At 57.1% G+C, this 23,131-nt stretch overlaps 2 protein-coding genes across 2 annotated transcripts; one reads left to right on the top strand and one right to left on the bottom strand.

Annotated features, from left to right (window-relative positions):
• PRCD (progressive rod-cone degeneration) lies at positions 955–3,756 on the bottom strand. Its single transcript, XM_005694108.2, has 3 exons — positions 3,683–3,756; positions 3,314–3,382; positions 955–976 (listed from the first exon to the last, which is right to left on the bottom strand). The coding sequence occupies exons 1-3, from the start codon at positions 3,754–3,756 to the stop codon at positions 955–957; spliced, it is 165 nt and encodes a 54-aa protein (XP_005694165.1).
• CYGB (cytoglobin) lies at positions 11,498–21,354 on the top strand. The gene is made up of 4 exons (XM_018063736.1): positions 11,498–11,828; positions 16,984–17,215; positions 17,498–17,661; positions 20,049–21,354. Exons 1-4 carry the CDS (start codon positions 11,686–11,688, stop codon positions 20,080–20,082), a joined length of 573 nt encoding a protein of 190 aa, XP_017919225.1. The 5' UTR covers positions 11,498–11,685; the 3' UTR covers positions 20,083–21,354.

Genomic DNA, 23,131 nt, shown 5'->3' on the forward strand with positions numbered 1-23,131 from the left:
CCACTTTCTGGCTAAGTGACGCTGGGTAAGTCAGCGAACCTCTCTGCGAGTTTCCTCATTTCTGAACCGTGGGTGATCGCGTGACCAGCGTGCATGGGTTATTGTGAGGATTCAGCAGAGGACGACAGGCAGCCCCTCCTTGGCGAACGTGAGCCACGGCTGTCCCTCACTTCTGGAGTCTCCTCACTCCTTACTGTTCCCTCCTGTCGCCCCAGGTGGCAAGAGTTGCCCCAGAGTTAACAGGGCTGGGGCACCCCACTGAGTCCCTCTCTCTGGGTGGACTCCCAGCAAGGGAGCATGTCCCAGAGCTCAAGCTCCTCCGCCCCACCCGCCTGCCCAACCAGGCCCACTTCTCCAGGAGCCCCACACCAGGGCCTGGGGTGGTGCAGACCAGCAGTCCGGGCCGAAAGAGGAGTCTACCTTCTCGACAACTGCTTTCCCTGGTCCCTCTCCTGCAGCTGCTGCTTCCAGCACATCGTCCTTCCGGGGTGGGGGGCACACCGGGACTTGAGCTAAAAGAGAAAAACCAGCTGATGGGCTGGCTCTCCTATCCCAGAGCGGGGGCTTGTATTACAGAGTGGACAACCCAGAGTACCACCTCTCCCTGAGAAGTCCTCTAGACAGCCCTCAGGCCACCAGCAGGACCACCACCTCATCCCCAGGCCTAGAAAATGCTGTTGAGATGACCCCTCGTTCTCTTAAAACTAACCCTTACGTTGTGACCTGGAACACAACAGGTAGGAGCCGCTGGAAGGAGTACACCCTCCTACCCTCAGCCTCCATCATGACCACAGCCTGATCCGCTCCCCTGCGGCCAGGCCTTGTGGACTCTGTGTCCTTCCCGCCTTGTCCCCAGCTCTACCCTGCGACCTCGAGACTGCAGACCCTGCCCTACCTGCTGTGGCCAGCTGATCCCAGGTCCTCGGGCTGAGCTCCACCTCAAGAGACCAGGGCTTACTTCAGAGGCTCTTTCTCCCTAAACAGGAAAGAATACAGAGTCAGAGGAGTGGAGGGGATGACCCGCCCCTGTTTCCAGTCTTCTTTCTCCCTGCACCTAGAGATTCACCCTACAATAGAGGAGCAGGAGCCCCCCGCCCCCAGAAGCCAGTTGGAATTAACAACATTGGAAATGGAAAGCAGAAATTTCCCATCTACCACCGCCGCCCCCACTCGCCACCCCCAGGCCAGCCTTCCGTGGAGCCGCCTCAGTCTTTGGATTCCCCTAGGTCTGGAAGAGGGGTAGTTGGGAGGCCAGTTTCTCCAGTTAGCTGAGTCCCAAGGAGTTAACAGTCCTGGCAAGGCCACAGCAGACCAGGCCGGGCCAGATGGTCCCAGATTTGGCCTTTTCTCTCCTGACAGGAGCTCCAGGGGCATTTCATGTGGAGGAGATGGACTCTGAAGTCAGAGACCTGCCAGTCCCACACCAGCCACAAACTGGGCGGACGACCTCGAGCAAGTCATTTCCATCTCCTTCTCCCTCCGTTTCCTGCAACACTGACAAAAGCCAGAAATACTTGAAGGGCCGGACCTCTGGGGCCAGGGACTCTTTTGAGTGAATTAATGTATGAGAGCCCCCGGGGAAGAATAAAGCACTGATCTCGTAACAGCAAGAGAGAACCTGGTGTTAACTGAGCAGTTACTCTGTGCCCAGTGCATTATAACGGTTATCTCACTCAAACCTCACAGAGACCTTGCAACCGCTCTGTTATTAATCTCAGTTTACGTATAAATAAAAGATTACATAATTTGCCCACAGGCTCTCAGTAAGGGGAGGTGGGATTTAAACTCAGGCTGCCCCACTCCAGGCTTCCCTGGTGGCTCAGTGGTAAAGAATCCACCTGCCAATGAAGGAGACATGGGTTTGATTCCTGGGTCGGGGAGATCCCCTGGAAGAGGAAATGGCAACCCACTCTGGTTGCCCAAGAAACCCCATGGGCAGAAGAGCCTGGTGAGCTACAGTCCATGGGGCTGCCCAGTGCCAGACACGACAGCCACTGAGCACACATGCCTGCCCCATGCTAGACCAAAACCCCACAGTGAGGACCAGGGCACTTTCCTGGAGGACCAGTGGTTAAGGCACCGCCTTCCAGTGAAGGGGGTGCAGGCTGGATCCCCAGTCGGGGAATTAAGAGGAAGGGCATCACAGAAATGACTCTCCTTCCTGCACAGGCCCTGGGCTTCCTGGAGACCCAGGGGAGGTCGGAGAGAGAGAGTTGGAGGTGGGCAGGGAGCCGGGGAACATGGTTCTGACATTCCAGACCTAGGGGAATCCAAAGACTGAGAAGTAAGACCCATGTTCTATTGCCCATCTCGACCTATCTAGGGGTCACACTGCAGGCACGTTCCCCACACCCTTGACGAGGCATGGGGCGCCCAGACAAGCGTGCGAGCGCATGCTGTCTGTCTCAGCCATCTGAGTCTGTGGGGAGACAGCCTCCTCCCAGGGTCCCCGGAAGCCCAAGGCCATCACACTCTGTCTTTCACGGGGAGTAAGAGGAGCAGTGCCAGGGGCTCGGAAGAAGCTGTTGCAGGAGAAAGCGTCCCTCTTCAGCTAGGCCCCCACACCAGGTGGGCCACAGGCGCAGACCAACATCTCCCACAGTGTGTCCCTAACAAATATTGGTCGATTTTTCAGTGTATTGTTGGGCATAGAGCCCCTCTCATCAAAGGACGCTAGTCACCCGGGGAAGGAAAAGTCCAGACGTTGCCCCCCTGCCCAAACTTCACCACTTCTAAAGGCCTCATGGCTTCAGAAGAGGGAAGAGTTAACTTTCTGGCCACTGGAGATAGCGTCCTGCCCGCAGGGGCTGCCCAGCCAATGGCACTCTGTGCTGGTGACGTCATGCACCTCCCGCGCCTTCTATTGGGGACTGGACAGCGAATCCTGCTGGAGGTTCAGGCAGTGGAGCTGCTGAGGCTGGGCGGGGGCCGCGGGAGAAGGAGGGGGAAGGGAAGGCAGGCCGAGCATCACAGAGCTGCTGCTGCCTCCTCCCTCTCTCCTCTCCCCCTGCGCCTCCCAACACCAGGGCCCTGGGGACCACCCCACATTCGGACACGGAAGACAGAACAGTTTGAGTCCACAGGGGAAGGCTGGGACTCCCATACCCAGCTGGAGAAAATAGACATTCAGCCTACCCAGTAGGCACGCAGGGAACAGGGGAGCTGGAGTGAGGGGCCAGCCTGGAGCGCATACACACACACACACACACACATACACACACATGTACACCCCAGGGCCTGGGCAGGGACTCGGGACAGTGGCAGCCTCCTTCATGACGCCCTCCCTGCCCCACCCCAGGCTCTTCTGCCTTACCTGCCTGACGACTGGAGGTCTGTTTCCAAGCTGCTGCCCGAAACTGCCCCATCGACTCCACTGGGCTCTCTGCAGGAGGGAAAAGAGGTCGGCAGAGATGTGGGCAACACCCGGATCCCCAGAGCTCAGATCCTGGACCCAAGACCCCTCTCCTGCTTCTCTGCAAGACCTAAGCCATATTGGGTTCTAGGGACCAGAGGCCGCAGCCAGCATCTTCGAAGAACTCTGAGTGCCCCCTACTCCAATGGGAAGCTTCTCAGGGCTCCCCAGCAAGTCCCTCCCAGCCTCCCTGCGAGTCCAGGCAGCCCCTGCCCACCTTCAGCCCAATCATTTTCCCCACCCCAGCCCACGGCCCAGTGATTTTCTCACGGTTGGACCCGGTTGGCAAATCGGCGGCGCCAGAGCATAGCCAAAGTGCTGAGCAGGAAGAGGGTGGTGCACATGTCTCAGCTGCCCCATCCCCTCCGGACCAAGTCTGCAGGAGAAGGCCAAGATGGCCCCCGCCAGCTCTCCCGAGCCCCTGCCCTCCGTCCTGAAGTTCCTGCTGGCGATGGATTAGGAGGCTCAAGCTGATTAGTGGGGTCAGCAGACCCGACCTTGTGAAGCCTGATTAACCTCACTGGGCCCAGGTTGTCCCCCCAGTGGCGGGGTGACTCGCCCTCTGTCTGTTGTGGATGTAAATATGACTAAGCGCTGGGCCTGGCCCTCTAGGGGCTTAGAGTCTAAAACAAACTCCCTGGCAAGTTAAACAAATGGCCACCACCCACCGCGGAGAGACTCAGGCGATTAAAGACGCCTGCAGAACTCTCAGGGAATTACAAGCATCAGGAGACACTTCAGAGAGAAGTTGGGCTCTCTCATCTTGGCTGAATTTGCAGGGGCTCAGGGAAGAGTGAGCCCTCAGACAGAAGACTCTGCCAGGGCTGCAGGCGTGAAAACTGAAGGCATGTTCCAGCAACTGGAATTCGAGTATTGGTGGAGCCATGATGTCACAGGGGAGGTGTCAGGAGGGGAGGAAGAATATAGATGATGAAGCCAGAAAGACAAGGGAGGCCAGGGAGTGAAGGGCTGGCTAAATGGTTCACTTCTAACCTCTGGACAGTCCTCACCCAATGCTTCCGATTACATACCCTCTTCAGTAAAAACCAGAATTTAAGCGTGCCCCCCCCCCCGAAAGAAACGTGTGCACTCATAAAGGAATTACATGTATCCACTCATAAATTATACACTGTATTACTGTGCAAATGCAGTCCTGCCACCAGAGACATGCATAAAGCTTGTAAATGTTGAAATAAAAGTAAATTTCTCCTACTTTTTGTCCACATCCCAGGGGAACCTCTTGGGTCACCATTTGGAAGGCCACTGCACTGGCCTTGGGAAGCTCTTGGAGGAGTTTCTGAGGTGGTCCAGCACAGCGTGCTCTGCCTTGGTCCAGGCAGAATGCGGAGCACAGATCAAAAGCAAGGACACAGGTCTAGAGTGGCCTAAGCGCCAAGCCCACCCATTCTCCTCTGTCCCTCTCCAAGACCCCAGAGGAGGGCACTGGCACTGCCCTCCCTCAGCTGAGGCCTGATGGCAAGAGCCCTCCTGTCCAGGGCTGCAGCGAGGCACCTGGGCCCTGGGCTCCATCGAGGCCCAGACCTGGGGCTGTGCCAGGGCACTCTACTTGGAAACATGATTTTTTAAAGAAGCACATCAACCAAAGCTGAAGAGCCAAGCTACGCCTCTTGCAAAATTTGAGCAGTAGACACAGAGTTGGAAGGGCAGGGTCACCAGGAAGCCTTAGGGAGAAGTGCCCTCGCGGCTTTCAGATGCTTGCAGCCTCTGGCTTCAACTGGGAGTCAGAGGCGGGACCCCCACCATACGGGTGGCTCTCAGAGGTACCATCCCCACCTCTGGTCCAATCGCGCTTCCCTGAGAAGCCCACCAGTGAAGGAGGAAACAGACAGAACAGGCTCCATCTTGAAAGCAGGACTCCATCTTGGGCCGGACTGTAGACTTTGAGCTATATGCCCAGTATCTGTGGAAATGACATACCAACTGGAAAACCAGGCCCCCTGGATGGAACCCCATGGCTCATAGCTAGACTCTATGTTGCCTAAGAGAATACCCTAATTATCTGTGTAACCGAATAGAATCATAAATTCTATTATGCTTATTGGGGTATGACCACAGGCCTATTGATAATTGTCCAGTGTTAACTACCTAGGCTTAAGGCATATGAATCACGGGTTAACTTTGATTGTATCTTTCTTTTCCTTTGTTCAGACTAGTTTCAGGGAATTTGGGGAGGTGGGTTTGGGCACATACACTTAGGGTATATAAAGTTTTCAGAAAAACTGGTCAGGGTCCTTGGCTGAGAGGAGACTCTGCCTTGGGCCCGCCGGTGTAATAAACTGCACTCCACTATCTTCATTGTCCTTCTGAGTGAGTTTGTTTCCCGGAACGCGTGGCTACAACATTTGGTGCATGGGCCAGGAAACTCCTCACTTTGAGGAGACAAGTCCCATTTGGGACTACTCCGAAGCCTCGAGGCTCAAATCTTCTAGAGTGGGGAAGGCGCCTCGCCCTTCTGGAAGGATTCTGCTTCTCAATGCCTGGACCTTTCACATTAGCAGTTAGTGGACGGCAGCAAGGGAACTGAGCGCTCAGGTGCGGAGGAACCCACCCGGTAGGGTGGAAGACGGGGCCTGATCACCCCCCTGGGAGGGATTAGAATGGGCACAGACCCACAGGAGCTTGGATTAGGCAGGTGGCAACGATTGCTTGGTACACAGGTTGACGAGCCTGTTAGGGTTTAGGAAGGAAATTTGTGAAGGTCATTTAGGAGGTGGTGTTCACGCCGTCTTGGGGAAAATTATTACCAAGCAATTGCCAGGGGATTTTTAGGAGAAGAAACTTGGTTTTTGTGTGCTCATATTCTGCTCTTGCCAAGGAGGTGTCCCATCTGCTATGAAATTCTTGACCCCCTCGGAATTGTCAGGCTAGAAGGAGGGGGATACATAAGTGAGTATGAATTGGCTTTTCCGGAGACGGCCTGGGACATGGGATATTTAACCCATCTGTATTTTCATCTGCACCTGATCAAGCCCACCAAGGCAGAATGGACTTTAAAAGTTAAGGGAGAAACAGCCTTGGACCACGTGGTGTTCTGGTCGGCTGTGCTGACCAGCAGATGAAGGCACGCAAATCCCCCTTTCTCCCTCTGGGATCTGGCAGGTAAGGCTCTTCCCACCCCAATTAGGAAGGAGGCAGAATGGCAATTTAAGTGTCATTGAGTGGAAATATCAGAAGTACATAGGGTGCTGAGAACTTCGTAGATGGAACGAGAAGGAAAAGTAGAAGAAGGTCTGAGAAGGTAAGCAAGATGGGAGGAGTGACTCTAAGGCAACTGAATTGGAGTGCAGGATTAAAAATTTAAAGACGGGATTTGGAGGAGACTATGGGGTGAAGATGAAGCCTAACCGCCTCCACATACTCTGTGAGGTCGAATGGCCCCCTGTGGGAGTAGGACGGCCCCAAGAGAACACCATGAACTTAAAAATAGTGGAAGCAGTCTATGCAGTAGTCACAGAAGAGCTGGGACCCCTGGATCAATATCCATATATTGACTCATGGCTCGGGTTAGCTCAAGAGCCTCCTACCTGGACAAGGTTCTGTATCCAGAGGGAAAGGGAAAAATATCAATGGCACAAAAATTGACTGATGACGAAAAAGGAAATTCTATAGGATTTGGACAGGGATGACCTGCCCCCTCCCCCATACTGGATAATGACGCGCCTGCCGCCCAGTGCTCCACCAGGACCAGAGGCCGCCTTAACACCCGATCCAGGGCCAGGTGAAGTTCCTGCAGCAGCCACTTCTCTTCCGCCAGCTCTCCCAGAGTTCATAGAGCCGCCGTTCGTAGAGCTCCCAGCAATGGAGACCTCTGATCAATGCCGCCAGAATTCCACCTCAGCTGGACCTTCTAGATTGTATCCACCTCTCCCGGTGAGTACTGGTGGGAAGGGGGAAGAAAACACAGCAATTAGACAGAGGCTGCACTCCGCCGAGGAACAGGGGGAAAGAACCCCACTACAGATGCCCCTCAGAGAGCTACAACAGCCTCGAGTTCAGGACGCACGGGGCACTACCAGCAGGCCCCTGTAGCTTATTATTACCAGAAATTTTCCTCTACGGATATATTAAACTGGCAGAGACACGCTCCACTGTACTTGGGGGAGCCACAAGCCGTGATTAGGCTAATGGAGACTATTTTTCGAACCCACCGCCCTGCATGGGATGACATGATCCAACTACTAGGCTCCCTTTTCAGCACTGAGGAAAGACACAGGATCCTGAGGCCAGAAAATGTCTAAGAGATAAGGCACCTGAGGGTACTGCAAACCTGCAGTGGTGGGCAGAATTAGCCACTCCGATGAGAGGCCCGATTGGCACTGTAACACAGAGGAAAGGAGGGGCCACCTGGAGAGGTATCGGGCAGCTATTTTACGAGTTCTCAAGAGGGGACCCCCAAAAGCTATGAGTATCGCAAAACCCTCCAAAGTGATTCAAAGGGAAAGCAAATCACCCTCTGAGTTCTGCGAAAGACTGTGCGAGGCCCCCCAATCAGGCTTGCAAAACAAGTCCCACTGGTAATAGAACTCAAACCCGGTACAATTACGTCAGCATCCGCCTTGGGCCTGCCAGACCTTGCTAAGCCATTTACTCTTTATGTGACTGAAAAGGACAAGGTGGCTATGGGAGTGTTGTCCCAAATTATGGGGACATGGGACAGACCAGTGACTTGGACAATGTTGACACTGGGTGGCTGGGATGCTTATGGGCAGTTGCTGCAGTTGCCTTACTGGTCTGGGAGGCAACTGAGCTAACTTTGGGCCAAGATTTGTTCATAAAAGTCCTGCATGAGGTCAACACTCTCCTGGGTGGGGACCCCCATAAATGGCTGTCAACATCCCGGATTACTCAATACCAGGGACTGTTATGTGAGAACCCCCATGTTACTACTGAGCCTTGTCAGGTTCTGAATCTGGCCACTCTCTTTCTTGTGGGAGAAGGTGGGCGCTCACATGATTGCAAGGAAATATGCCAGCAGGCCTAACTTGAGAGACCAGCCAATCCCGGACCCAGATTTGGTCCCGTACACCAATGGCACCAGCCTGGTGAAACAAGGACAATGACTATTGGGATATGCAGTAGTCATGGAAGAAACCATCATTGTGGCTAGCTCTCTGCCATCACACTGGTCTGCTCAACAGGCCGAACTATATGCTCTAATCCAGGCCCTCCAGCTGTCAAAAGGACAAAATCTCAGAACTGCACTGCCTGCTCACAGGTCAATGCTGCCTCTTGGCACAGACAGGAACCTCCAGGGATCCAGGTAAAAGGCACACTGCCCTTTGAACACCTGGAAGTGGACTTCACTGAAATGAAACCTCGCCGACACTACCATTACCTGCTGGTCATAGTATGTACGTTCTCGGGATGGGTAGAAGCTTTTCCTACCCGGACTGAAAGAGCATCAGAAGTAGCCCGGTGCCTGCTTAGGGAGATAGTTCCCAGATTTGGATTTCCTACCAGCATTGGATCAGACAATGGCCCGGCTTTCATAGCTGATTTAGTATAACAAGTAAGCAAAACTTTAAACATCAAGTGGAAATTACATACAGCATATAGGCACCAGAGTTCTGGGATGGTGGAAGGAACCAATCGGACACTTAAAGAGACACTCTCCAAGTGGATCTTAGAGACTGACTGCTCCTGGGTGGACTTGTTTCCGACGGCTCTGCTCAGACTCAGGATGACCCCACAGTCCCATGGCTCTTCTCCATACAAAATTGTATATGGGAGACCCCCCACCCATAACAAAACAGGTGTCAACAAATTTGCCTCAAGTAAGAGGAGATGAGATTTCACAGCAGATGGATCAACTGGGTAAGGTAATAAATCAGGTAACTAAGTTTGTACAAGAAAGGGTGCCATTCCCTCTTGGGGAACACATTCACAAATTTGTGCCTGGGGATCAGGTGTGGTCAAGGACTGGAAACATGACTCCTTGGCCCCACATTGGAAGGGTCCACATACTGCTGTTCTAACCAGCCCGACAGTAGTTAAAGTTGCAGGTGTCACTCCCTGGATCCACCACAGGAGGGTGAGGAGAGCATACCACGCAGACCCGGAGGATGCCAAGCGGACTACACGGACTACACAGAAGGACCCCACTGAGCCCCGTGAAACCACGATCATCTTAAAGAAGAAATAGAGATGAAGCTCTACAATCAACTGCTGCTACAAGGACTTGCTGGTATCATCTTGAGACTAACCATAGTTTCAGTACAAAGACAGACCTGTGCTATAATTAAAGTTGAATGTTGTGTATATAATCCTGATTTATCTGGCTATATACCAGCCACCCTAGATGACATGAAAGGTCAGGTAAAAGTTATATCTGATGATAATCTTCCTTTTTGGACTTCGGTCCTATCTTGGGTAAAGGGTGATTGGTGGAAAACTATACCATTGTTATAGTTGCCCTGATAGGTCTGCTTTGCGGACTGTTATCTTACAATGTATTATGAACTTTGTAACCAACCCAAAGGTTGATGTCCTTCTCCCAAATTGGAGGCTGGAGAGTCAGGGTGCAGTATATCCCTATGAATGATGCTCATACTATGAGTTAAGAGCATCAAGAGGGGGGAATGAAGGAGGAAACAGACAGAACAGGCTCCATCTTGAAAGCAGGACTCCATCTTGGGCCGGACTGCAGACTTTGAGCTTTATGCCCAGTATCTGTGGAAATGACATACCAACTGGAAAACCAGGCCCCCTGGATGGAACCCCAGGGCTCATAGCTAGACTCTCTGTTGCCTAAGAGAATACCCTAATTATCTGTGTAACCGAATAGAATCATAAATTCTATTATGCTTATTGGGGTATGACCACAGGCCTATTGATAATTGTCCAGTGTTCAACTACTTAGGCTTAAGGCATATGAATCACGGGTCAACTTTGATCGTATCTTTCTTTTCCTTTGTTCAGACTAGTTTCAGGGAATTTGGGGAGGTGGGTTTGGGCACATACACTTAGGGTATATAAAGTTTTCAGAAAAACTGGTCAGGGTCCTTGGCTGAGAGGAGACTCTGCCTTGGGCCCGCCGGTGTAATAAACTGCACTCCACTATCTTCATTGTCCTTCTGAGTGAGTTTGTTTCCGGAACGCATGGCTACAACACCAGGACTTGTCTTCTCCACCCACAGAACCCCTCCCTAACCCAGGCCCTGGCAGCTGAGATGGCTCCAGCATCCTGGCCCTCCCTGGGACTTCTTGACATCCTGCCATCCCCACCACAGGGCCCCTTTGCCCAGTCGGGTGCCTCTTCTTTAAAGTTTGTTCCTCCAGGGCCAGCATTAGGGGAGTGCCAGTTTTTGGCCTGCCTGTGTCATTGGTAAGTCACCCAGGGCCTCCAGGGCCTTCTTTCTGAGGCCACGTGCGTGCACCGAGGGGGAGGGGTGCTGGCGGGAAGGAAAGAGGGGTCAGGCCTCTTGGCCGCTCAAGTTCGACAGCCGCCCTCTTGTCCCCGCACCGGGGTTTTGCTGTAAGGTGTTGGAGCAGGGAGATGACCCCAGTCCCAAACCCTTCGGAGTCTGGGGTCCGGAGCGCTGGGGGTGGTACCAGAGCCCCCCGCTGGCTCCGGGAAGGCGGGAGTCGAGCCGGAGCTCAGCTCCCACAGCAGCGCTGCCGGAGGGGCTCGCGTCCACCCCCTCGGGCTCGCGGCCACGCCACAAATGCCCGGGAGTGTTTGACTCAGAGTCAGTTCCCCTTGGCGGGAAGGGTGCACACGCGCCCCCAGACCCTCGCCAGCGCGGCGCACTCCTGTGCGGCCCGCGCGGCCCCGCACCCGGTGACTGCCAGTCCCCTCCTTCCGGGACCCCCAGTACCTCCGCCACACCTACGCCCAAGCCCCGCCCGGCCATCAAACTCCGGTCTGGAGGGCGGGCAGGCGCCGGCCGCGTCGCCCCCACCCCGCCCAGCCTTCACCTTGCCGGAATTGGCTCACGGACACGGGTTTGAGGGTTTGGAGCGGATTTATTTTTTTTCACATTTTTTCCAGCAGACCACATCCCCGCCCCCCGCTCGCGGTCCCCCGCCCCCTGCACATATACCCTACACACACGCACACACACACACACACACACACACACACACACACACACACACACACACCCGGCGCGCACAGACAGACACGCTCCCTCCCTCCGGCGCGCTCTACCACTCGCCCGCCCGCCGCGCACGCAGCCGGCCCCGGCTCCCCGCGCCCCGCGCCCCGCGCCCCGCCGCCGCCGAGCTAAGCCGGGCTGGGCTTGGAGCTGCTCATGGAGAAAGTGCCCGGAGAGATGGAGATTGAGCGCAGGGAGCGGAGCGAGGAGCTGTCCGAGGCGGAGAGGAAGGCGGTGCAGGCGACGTGGGCCCGGCTCTATGCCAACTGCGAGGACGTGGGGGTGGCCATCCTGGTGAGGTAGGTGTCGCCCCGGCCCGGCCGGGCCCGGAGGAGGGACGGCGGCAGCGGCTCCGGGCAGAGGCGGGCTCGGCCCGGGTCCGAGCTCGGGCGCCACCTTCCCAGCTCCGACTGGGGCCCGGGCCGGTCGGGGGATTGCGGGTAGCCTGGGGCGGTTTGGGGTGAGCGAAGCCCTGGCGGAGCCCTTCCTAGCTCTGGGCGAGGGGCTCACCAGGAACTAGGAACCAGACACAGAAGGGAGGCATCTCCATCCCCCTCCTCTCCCGGGCCTCAGAACTCCTGGTTCAGCCAGCCTTGCCTACCTCGCCGCGACCTCAGCCACCCGCAGCTGTTTTGGACACACGTTTTACGGCCTTTCCAATAGGGGTCATGGGGGCTCCCCATTCTAGAGACAAGAAAACTGAGGATCAGCCAAGGAGGACAAAGAGAAGCAAACCCCTTTCTCCAGCTCAGCCCCTTCCCCTATGCAGAGACCTGAAAGGGCTTCGGAAAGGGTAAAAGAATAGAGGTCAGAAGAAGTGGACCCCAGAGGTCCCACTTTCCTAGCTGGTCCCTTCCTGCCCCTGGGGCCGGGCCAGCAGGGAGCTCCCAGGCGAGGTGCAGGTGAGTGGAGAAGTGAACAGTCCCTGCGGATACAGGCCCTGCTGAGTTTGATGGAGGGAAAGGGAGACGCTTCAGGAGACAGGGCCCCATCCTGAACCCCAGGTCTGGGGAGGAAAGGTCATGGGTCTTGGGCTCAGGGGTCATTCAGGAACCACATGCCCCCAAGGGATGCACACACAGAGTGACACTGTTATTCACACTCCTACACACCAGTCAGTGCACATGCATGCCATTCCCACAGAGTGCATAAGCTAGTACCTGACTCCAGCTCCAGATCACTGCTCTCTTCCCACACATGCTGGTCCCTGGGGGGTGCAGGCATGGAGGCCCCAGACCCACACTCACCCCCCAACTGTCTGTCCTTGGCAGAGGGAAGCTATCAAATCTAGGACAGATCGGGGCAGTCTTTTAGTTTAAAGATGGGGTGAAACCTCCCATTGGAAAGGACAGTTGAAGTGCATGCCTGTCTCCCAGGCTTGGCCCCATCTCTGGCTCCTCTTTTTCTCCCACACTCTCTCCCTTCTGCCTCCCCCAAGCCTGGGACCTACCCAGCTCCATAATGATGTGCCCTGATTCCAACTTAGTAACAGATTTTGGAGGAAAAAAAGAGCAAGCAGCACTCTTGAGGAGTTCCAGGAGGGCGCCCAAGGAAGAGACAGCTATTTGGGCAGCTCCCAGGCTCAGAAACAGCCGGGGTGATGGGGAAGTAAGAGGGGATTTCAGGTTCCCAACCCATCAGACATGGGAGGTGCATCTCGGCACTATCAAGCACCCACACGGTGGGTCGCAGGGTCACAGATGCATCAGACTGCATCCAGGCGGGGAGGGGGGGCGGCTTTTAGCACTGAGGCCTCAGGATGCACGCGGATACCCACACAGGTCACCAGGAGGAAATGAGGCGAGGTTAACAGGACCATGGCTATTTTTTGTCCCCATACCCTGCCATTTGCCAATAAGGACATGTAGAGGAGGGCACGGCCACCCACTCCGGTATTCTTGCCTGGAGAATCCCATGGACAGGAGCCTGGCAGGCTGCAGTCCATGGGATCGCAAAGAGTCAGACACGAATGAGCGACTAAGCCCAGCACAGAAGATGTGTGCACAGTTCCGCTCCTGGGATCCCACCCAACTTCCCCAGGAAAGGGGAGTGAGGAATTGCCGAGGAAGCAACTGAAACCCCGAGGTGTTTCTGGAGGGTCTGAGCTCTTGGCAAGGTTTTCTTTCTCTCTGTGTGCCCCTCTAGTTCCCTGGGGGGAGCTAGTTTCTCAGAGGGGACTGGGTTGGGCTGGGGAGGTGTTTACCAAGTGCCCAGGCCCACAAGTAACCCAAGAAGACCAAGATAGCAGTTAGATCTGGCTTGCTGATAACCCCCGGCTATACTTCACCTGACCCCACCTCGGTTGCCCAGAGCCCAGCCCAGCCTGGAAGAGAAGCTGGAGGAGCAGACCCTCCCTCAGGCCCCCTCCCACCAACCTCCCTTTTCTTTCACACCTGCACCTGCTGTCTGCCCCAGGGTGGGCGGTGTTAGGGGGCAAGACTTATAAGCTTCCCAGGGCAGGCCCCTCCTCAGATCCTGCACACCCCCCCCCCGCCCCCGTTTTGTCCTGACTACCTCCTGATGGGCCATCCACAGCTCAGGTGGAGCCCGAGACAGTAGCCCTGGGGCCAGTCTCACCCCCTGAGGAGGCAGCAGCCACAAGGAAGAGAGCAGAGGGGCCGCCCAGACCCCACACCTCCTCTCCCTGCTGGAAGAGACTAAGAGGGAGCACCCATGCTCCAGGGGCTCCCCTCCCAGTTGTAACTGCCGCCTTCCCCCTCACACAGACAGGCCTATTTCAGGCTCTCTTGGAAGCCCAGATGCCTCTGGAAGCTGAGAAACTCCCCAAGGCTGGCCGCTGAGGCTTCTCCCAGCAGCAGCTCAGGCCAGGACTGAGAGGGTCAGGAGTAAACACAGGGGGCCCGGGAGAGACCCCAGGATGAAGGAGCAGAGCTCAGGCCCTTAGACTCTCATGGCTCAGAAGAGGGACCGGGCAGGACCGTCCTTCCTTGGGGCTGTAACATGGCGCTGGGTGTTGTTGGGCAGCGGACCCACTGGGTCCCAGGCCACCATCCCCGGCAGAGCAGCCTCTGAGATAGACTGGGGACGTCATCAATGTGGGAGCTGCTCTTGCTCCTCCCTGGTCCTGCTACCCACTCCGCTGGGCAACCTTGGGCAGCAATTCCTCATTGAGGATATGGAGATAAAAACAGTGCCAACCTCAGAATGGTATCCCAAGGATTAATGAGATCGTATAGTAAGTGCTCAATAAATAGTCCCTGTTACCTCGTCGTCATAATACCCACCTGGTTGTGGCATTAAAGGAAACCCCAACAAGTGGACATCCTCTGCGTGTTGTTAGAAATTAGTGTTCTTATTGCCGTGTAAGAACTCCAAAGTCAGAGATTCCCCATTTAAAGCCAGATTGCGTTTTTCATAGCTGTCCTTCACCATGATGCTTTTTCCCAATGTATTTTCAGACCCATCACCTCATTTGTCCTCACCAGTGTATCTGTGAAGTAGCGAGCAGGGGTGCGGGGACTCCTTTCACACTTTTGCAGACAGAAGGTTGTGAAGCAATTTGCCCAAGGTCACGCTTGGCCTCTGAGAGGGGCCCTCCCAGCTCTCCATGTGGACTGTGTCCCGGTCACTCCTCCGCCAGCCTCCGTCTCGTCGCCTGCAAGGGTGGCGGGGGCCAGCTGTTCTCCCTGCATCTATCCCAGCTCTCAGATCTGAGACCTGCCCCAAGGGTCATTTTAGCAAATTACCAGTTCGCTCTGATCACAAAGGGGGACACTCCAAAGGTGTGAAAACAACCTGAAAAAAACAGGTCCAAGACAGTCCGTCCTTTTTCTGAGGCTTCAGTTAAGTTACATAAGTTTTGATCGAGTCTGGCCACAAACCTCCCTGTCCCTACTGGGAGGGAGATGGAACGCGAATGTCATCACCACCATCCTGCAAACCACAGGGCCCTGGGCCAGGGTGAAGGGTCAGAGGGTGCGTGAGACCCGGGCTCTGCTCTGGGGCTATGGGACCCAGACGGGTAGAAAGGGAAAAAGCCGTGAAAGGTGGCAGGGAACCCACTGATGGCCTTGGAAGGAAAACAGTCACCCTGGGCCGGGCTGTGTGCTCCGAGAGAGGCCCAGCTGACACAGGGAAAGAAGGAGGGAGGTGGTCCATTGTGTGGAAGGGCAGGCCAGCTCACCCGAGGAATCTTTTACCAATCTTTTACTTCTTTTACTAAGTGAAGCTGTCGGGCTGGAGCATAGGGGCAGAATATGGACCCCATGTTGGAGAAGCAGGTGTGGGACAGTTTCTAAGAAGCCTGGAATCTTAAGGAGTTTGGACTGTGCTGGTAGGACAATGGTGAGCAATGGAATGTTTCTGAGCGGGAGAGCGACCCAGTGAATGTGATGTCCTGTGTGCTGAGTCGTGTCTGACTCTGCACCCCCTGGACTGTAGCCCTCCAGGCTCCTCTGTCCGTGGGGATTCTCCAGGCAAGAATACTGGAGTGGGGTGCCATGCCCTCCTCCAGGGGATCTTCCCCACCCAGGGATTGAACCCAGGACTCTCGCATAGTGAATGTGATATTTGGGGGGAATTAGACAATTGCAGATAAACCCGAGAGGGAAGGGGAAGATCACCCTGGGGTCTGCCCCAAGGTGTGCACGGGCCGGCTGGAGAGGTCAGATGTACGGACAGACGGGAAGGACTTACAGAACCACACCAGGCAGGTGACATCAAGCGATGTACTTAATTAAATCAACCGATGACTGTTTACTGCAGGCTGAGGAGGGACAGGGTAGTGAAGAAAGGGGCGGCGTTGGAAGGGCTGAGTCTCATTTCTTCCCTTCCGTGACAGGAGTTAAGTCATAGTTGGGGCCTTCCTTTGTTTAGGAAGAGAGCTCTGACCTTATCATAACAAAGGCCTTCACTGAGCACCCTGCATCCACACTGTGCTGGGGAGCTCTCTCATCGCCTCCTCCCAACATTCCACAAGGACTCTCAAGAAAGGAACAGTGACACCCATTTCATGGATGAGGAAACTGAGGCTCAGAAAAGTTAACTGTCCCCCAGATCAACACCAGCCCGTGATTCCCAGAAGGCAGGCTCTTACCCTCTTACCTGCGACTGGAGCAGGCCTTGAAAAGCGTGTGGTGTTTGGGAAGAAGGCAAGAGGCAAGGGAGCAAGAAAGGCAGAGACCTGGCAGAGGACGTGCAGATCTGACTGCTGGAAGAGGCTGAGACCCAGGGAGGGGCTTCATGTCAACCAGCTCGGCCAGAGAAAGGGCCGGTGTTTGAGGAACGGCTGCAGGTGGTGGTGTGGGAGTGGGTCCTGCCTCCTCCCCATCACCCTCTCCCACCTGTGGGAGCTTTGGGAACCAGACACCCTCAGGACCCAGCCCCATCCTGCTGCCCCTCCTGGGCCCTCCCTGCACCCCCTCATCATCCAGGCACTACAGGGTGGGGCCCGAGGCCACCCCCTGCTCAGCACCCACCTGCCGCCTCCTGCAGGTTCTTTGTGAACTTCCCATCGGCCAAGCAGTACTTCAGCCAGTTCAAGCACATGGAGGAGCCCCTGGAAATGGAGCGGAGCCCGCAGCTGCGGAAGCATGCCTGCCGGGTCATGGGGGCCCTCAACACGGTGGTGGAGAACCTGCACGACCCCGAGAAGGTGTCCTCTGTGCTCGCCCTGGTGGGCAAAGCCCACGCCCTCAAGCACAAGGTGGAGCCCGTGTACTTCAAGGTGGGTCCCTGGATGGGTGCTGCCACCCAACGCCAAGCCCCATTCGGCTCCCGAGCCCCTTGGTCAGCGACAGCCGGGGGTGCCACCCAGCCTCTTTTCCCGGCGTGGCTGTCCCCTGGAGGGGCAGCAGGGTGGGGCTGGGTCCTGAGGGTGTCTGGTTCCCAAAGCTGCCAGATGCTGTGTCCTGAATGATGCCCTCAGCCAACCACAGGATTCTGCGGGCTCCAGGGGGCGGGGGGGGGGCCTGGGGTTCACTCCCCTCTGCCTTCTCTTCGTTCTCAGATCCTCTCTGGAGTCATCCTGGAGGTGATCTCTGAGGAATTTGCCAGTGACTTCCCCCCTGAGACGCAGAGAGCCTGGGCCAAGCTTCGTGGTCTCATCTACAGCCACGTGACCGCTGCCTACAAGGAAGTGGGCTGGGTACAGCAGGTCCCCAACGCCACCACGTAAGGAGGCAGCCTCCCTGCCGTGTCCTCCCCTGTCCCCCGGCTTCCCACCTTTCCTGGCACCCAGGGGCTGACCACCCTCCAGGGCAGGGACACTCCCAGGGAGGGTGGCTCTGGGGTGGACACAGAGAAGAACAGGCATGATAGGAAAAGGCCCACTCATGCCAAGGGCCCCAGACAGATTCTCCCTGGGCAGAGCCTCTCCTCCCCTAGAACTGGGGGGGGGGCACGCAGAGCACCCCAAGACCGAGGCTGCCCTGGGCAGAGAGGCTCAGAAGGTTCCTGGCAGGAGGCTGGCTCATCAGGCCCAGAGGCGGCCCAGGCCAGCTCTGGCCACTTCCTCCCTGGGTACCCATCACATGGGGCTGTTTTTCATCTCGTGCTGAGCAGCGCTCCCTCCCGCCTTGGCCTCCAAGCAGGCCGGAGCCAGGAGAATCACGGGGATGCACGCACGTGCCGAGCCCACTCAGGGCCAATGTGGGTGTCCCTCCCACGCACACCAGCAGGGCGGGTGTGGGGGAGGGTTGCTTCCGGGCTGACTCCGGAGTCCACATTCCCAGTTCTGGGGTGAGGGCCCTGGGGACGGGCTCCGAGAGGGTGGCCAGTGGCCTCCGGGTGACTCCAGCTGACTTGGAGCACGCGGGGAGGGCTGGCCCCTAGACGTGGCGTCTGGGAACACTCCAGCCTCCCTGGGCCCCCGTGGGGCTGGGGCTCTGGGAGCTCAATGGAGGGGCGGAGGCCAGGCCAGGCTGGAGGCGGGAGGTGGGGAGAGGCGCGGGGGCGGGAAGGGAATGGGAAGCAGGGGTCAGCCAGAGGCTCGGGACACGCGTTGGAGAGAAACAGTCCCAGCAGTTTCCCAGGGAAGAGGCGGCGTTCCCCCCGCCCCCCCGGGGCTCCAAGCTGGGAGCTGGCCCACGGGGCCGGCCGGACCTCTGCTCGCAGGCGTCCCCGTGCAGCTCAGGTCCTCCGAGGGCAGCCTGGTGAGGCCCTGCCTCCCGGCCTTCCTGCCGCTGACCACCCTGGCCCCCACCCTCTCCCGCTGCCTTCCCTGCCTCAGCACCACTCAAGGGAGCAGAGCCCTCGGGGACTGCTGGCAACAGCCAGGGGGCCGCTCCAGATGTTTGCAGCTGGGCCCTGGCTGGCCCCAGACGCCAGAGAGGATGGACAGGAAGCCGGCAGGCTGCTTTTTACCTGCTCAGGAGGTGCTGGCAGGGCCTGCAGAGCTTCCGGAAGCGGCCAGAGGGGCCAGGAGAGGGTCAGAACGGGGAAGGGGGTTTGCCCTCCCACGCCTCTCCCCAGGCAGGCTCTGCCGCCAAAGATGAGTTTGTTTACAGCCAGGAGAGGAGACTTCCTGCTTCTAGAGAAAAGGGCTTTTTTATAGGGGCCTGGAGAGCTGGGTAGAGAGAGCTGGCCGGTGCGAGTGAATCAGAACCACATGGACAGCATTTCCCGACACGAAGCCCCGTCGCCTCCCCTCTCTTGCCTCAGCCGGACCCCTGGGACCGAAATCTTGCCAAACCCTAAACATTAGGAAACCGCCGAAATCTCTCGCCTCCCTCGTTTCTGCTCCTGTGGGCTCAATGGAGATGGGCTGGCGTGGGCACTGGCCGGGGCCCTGCGCCCTCCTAGGCCTCAGCACCCCACGTTTCTGAGGGAATCCCCTCATCCCTTTCCGCACTCTTGTCTCCTCAGGGCACAGATGTAACCCCCAAGAGAGTGTGTCTCCCTGGGCTCAGGGCCTGCAGACCCAACTACTGCTGAGTCCATACGGGCTCAGAGGGCGGGACGGAGTTCCAGGGCAGAGTTCTAGAAGGCCTCCATCGAGCCTCGCTTATCAGAGACGCAATATTGGGCCAGACGCCACTGTTTATTGAACTGTCTCTGCTTAAGGGTGTGTGTGGGTGTGTGAGCATGTGTGTGTGTGTTTGATGGGGGGTAGTCAGGAGGTGGCACTGGGGGTAGGGGGTGGTGAGTGCAAAGGGGACACCCATGGGTGGCCCGAGGGGGTACCACAGGCCAACCTGGGAGTGTCCGCATCTCACAACTGAGGACAAGCGCTCATGTTTGTATGGTTCTTTGCAGTTTGTGAAACACTTTCAGGCAGTTCCATCACTCAGTTCTCATGGAGGTGGGCGTTGCAGGCAGGACTCAAGATTCAGAGGAAAAGATCTGGGGGTCAGGGGGCTGGCAGAGGTCGTACCGCAGGTTCCTGGCAGAAGAGGGCCTTAGAAGCTGGGTACAGTGGGCTCCTTTCAGGGGCCCCACGTGGGTCTCCGGGAGGATAGTGTTTGTCTCACCAGTCCCTGACCCCTGGCCCCTCCGCGAAGGTCCCCTGGCCCCACGCTGAGGCCCTAGTAACCTGTCACCTCCTTCTGTCTCATCCACAGCCCACCGGCCACACTGCCCTCTTCGGGGCCATAGGACCCCCTACTTCTCCCCCGTCCCTGGCAGCACCTTGAGCAGAAGGCCGAGTTCTGAAGACCCTCCTTGACCCTCCATCTCTGGGTGCCAAGGAAGCTGGAAGAATCCCTGACTCATCTTCCTGGAAAGAGGCTGCCTCCGCCTGGGCCACAGTCCCCCCTGGAGCCACCGGGAGGTGACACCGGCTACCCGGATGCCGACTCCAAGGGCGCCAAAGCGGGTGGCCTGTGGGGATGGGGGACCCTCCCTCCTTGAAGAGCCGGGCACACCCTTCTTAGCTTTTCTACTCACTGTTAGAGACCAGCGGGGATCAGGGACAGGTCTGTGAGTCACTCGAGGAACGAAGAGTCCTGTTTCTATCTGCCTGGCCACACGCTGGTCTGGTCTCCGCATCACTTATCTAGAGTACCATGCACACGTCTATTGCATATACAGATATATTCTATATACAATCTATATAAATATATATATATATATACATACATATCTTATAATGTGTACAGTGGGGCCCAGAGGCACGTATGAGGCTTCGGTTCTGCCCACTGAGGGGTCCTGGCAGCTTCTGGGCAGAGATCAGAGTGTTCTGGAAGAGACGATGGGGGTCCCACAGAGGCACAGAGAAGGCCACGTGGCAGGGCGGGGGCGACGCAGCTCGCCAGCAAAGTCCAGACCCTTCTCTCTGACCAGCTCCCCACATCCCGGCTCTCCACTCGAGGCAGAAAGGTTTTGGCATGCCCTACCTCTGCCCCCTACAAAAGGATGTGGCTTCCTGACTTGCCCCCAGGTGGGCTGGGGCAGGCAGAGGGGGCCGGAAGTTCTGGACGGGGTGACTACAGCCCGCAGGGGAGGGGCCGTGGTCAAGAAACCTGGAATGCCGGGTTCCATCTGCCTTTGCCGGTAAGACAGCGGGAGGGAATCCAGGCTGCTTGTCTGCCAGGCAGGGCGGTGATGATGGGACCAGATGCCTCTGTCTCGTCCTGGCGCTCTGAGGGCCACGGGCCTTCCCTCCCCTGCCTCGCCTGGCTGCTGGCTGGCGGTCGGTCCTGTCCATCCATCCAGGTCGGCATTGCTGGGGATTCCCCCCACCCATGTGTGCCCCTGGGTTGTGCGTGTCGTCCTCAAGGATGCTTCGCTGCTGTGGTTTCCCTGCCCGCCTCCTCCTGTCCCGTCTTCGTGCAGCCGTCCGTGTAACTGCCTGTCCTCCTTTTGTAGTTTCTGGCATTTGTAACCAGACCCAGCCGTGTCATTAAACAGACTCATTCTTCCCGTGTCTGCACGCTCATTTGGTCTTTTCCTGCCATCTGCCCCTCGCCTGTCTCCCCATCCTGCGTTCAAGACCGGGGCACTTTTCTTGGAAGGTGACCTCCCTACCAAGGATCCCCCTCACCTGCGTCTCAGCCTTGGCTGGTCGCGGGCCCCTCTGCCTGGGGCTCACGATGGTGGTGCGGGTCCCCCTGGTGGTTCAGTCGGGGTCACAGAGCTGCAGACTGGAAGCTGGGCTCTTGAGGGGTGGGGTGGGGCACCTAAAGGAGTTTAGGCTTGTTTTAAAATGTCCGGGGGACTTTTCACCTTTTGTTCTGGAAATCTCCCTGGTGCGGATAGGATAAGCGAGGGAAGACTCCAGGGAGAGATGTTCGGAAAGGAAGATCCTGCTAGTTTAGAGAGCCAAGCAAGCCAAGGGCGAGGCCTTGACCTTCCAGACCTGAGCTGGGTGTCCCATACCCTGCTTGCTCCTTGAGGTTCATGGGTGGGGCAGCCTGTGGGCGTTTGGGAAAGTCTGCCCTTATAAGCCCTATCCCCCCAGGACCACCCTGAACCCTCAGCTCCCAGCCCCTTCTGTCTCCCACTCCACAGCCTCAGGCCAGGCCTGCCCAGCCCCCACCCCTGATGGCGGCAACAGTCAGCAGCACAACTCCCCGAGGAGCAGAGCAGAGCGACCGGGAGGTCACCACCCCCGGGGTGGGCTGCAGGGGAAGCAGGAAGTAGCGTCTGCCCCTGGGGAGGGCTCCGGCTGCCTGGGAAGATTCAGCTGACATACAAGGAAAGTCTCATCTCCCCAGGCCGTGAACTCCTTGAATGCAGGCTGAGCCTCCACTGCCTGGACCTGGCACAGCAGAGGTGCTGGATAGCAATCCAGGGAATAAATAAATTTCGCTCTTAGAAAGCAAGACCAGTACCTGGGGCCAAAAATGAGCTGGGCGCTTCACCGACACAGGCACACAGGCGTGGGTGTGCAGGGTGGAGAGGATGGAGCGAGGGCAAGGCTTTTCCAGGGACAGAGCGCCTGGCTCTGCAGGGACTGTCTCCCTACGCTGTGTGACCTTGGGCAAGTCACTCAGACTTTCCGAGCCATGGGTCACCTCTAATTTAAAATAGGAGTGAACATGAGAGCTGTCTCGTGAGGCAGGGGTGAGGAGACCGAGGATGCATGCCAGGGTCCTGGGGACGTGGGAATGCTCAGGACACAGTGACCGCCAGGTCATTGGAGGCAACAAAGAGGACAGTGGGGCGGGGTGGGCGAGGAGCTGGCTAAGATGAGTGACTGCCAGACTTCCAGGTTCCGGGCCTCATGGTGCCTGGGGGGCTCAGACTGAGCCAGAGCCAGAGGGCTCTGGGTGGGGGTTGGGACCGCCTGGCTGTGGTCCCCACAGTGGCTGTGACTAAGAGAGGAAGGGGCATCTGTGGTCGGAGGTAGGGGGTAGTCTCTAGAAAGAAAAACCCCTCCCCATTTCACTTCTCTTGACCCTCGGAGAGTGGCGAAGGGGCCCCGGAGATGGGAGTTTTTCTGGACCGCGGCCCAGGAGAAAGATTCTCTCCACTGCCCACCCCACAGGGGCGACACTAGCAACTGGTGAGTCACCTTATAGTTGGGGGAGGGGTGTTGCTTGAGGAGGGGGCTGATAAAAGTCTGAACAGAGGCGATGATGCTCGGCAGGGCTCACCGGGTCCTGCGGGTGGCAGGCTGGAGGCAGGGGGCTACTGGGTACAGGAGCAGTGACTGACGTTTTGTTCTATGCTCTGTGCTGAGAAATAACCTTGTCGCCGACCG

Source organism: Capra hircus, chromosome 19 (genome assembly GCF_001704415.2).
Source record: "Capra hircus breed San Clemente chromosome 19, ASM170441v1, whole genome shotgun sequence".
Taxonomy (NCBI): domain Eukaryota; kingdom Metazoa; phylum Chordata; class Mammalia; order Artiodactyla; family Bovidae; genus Capra; species Capra hircus.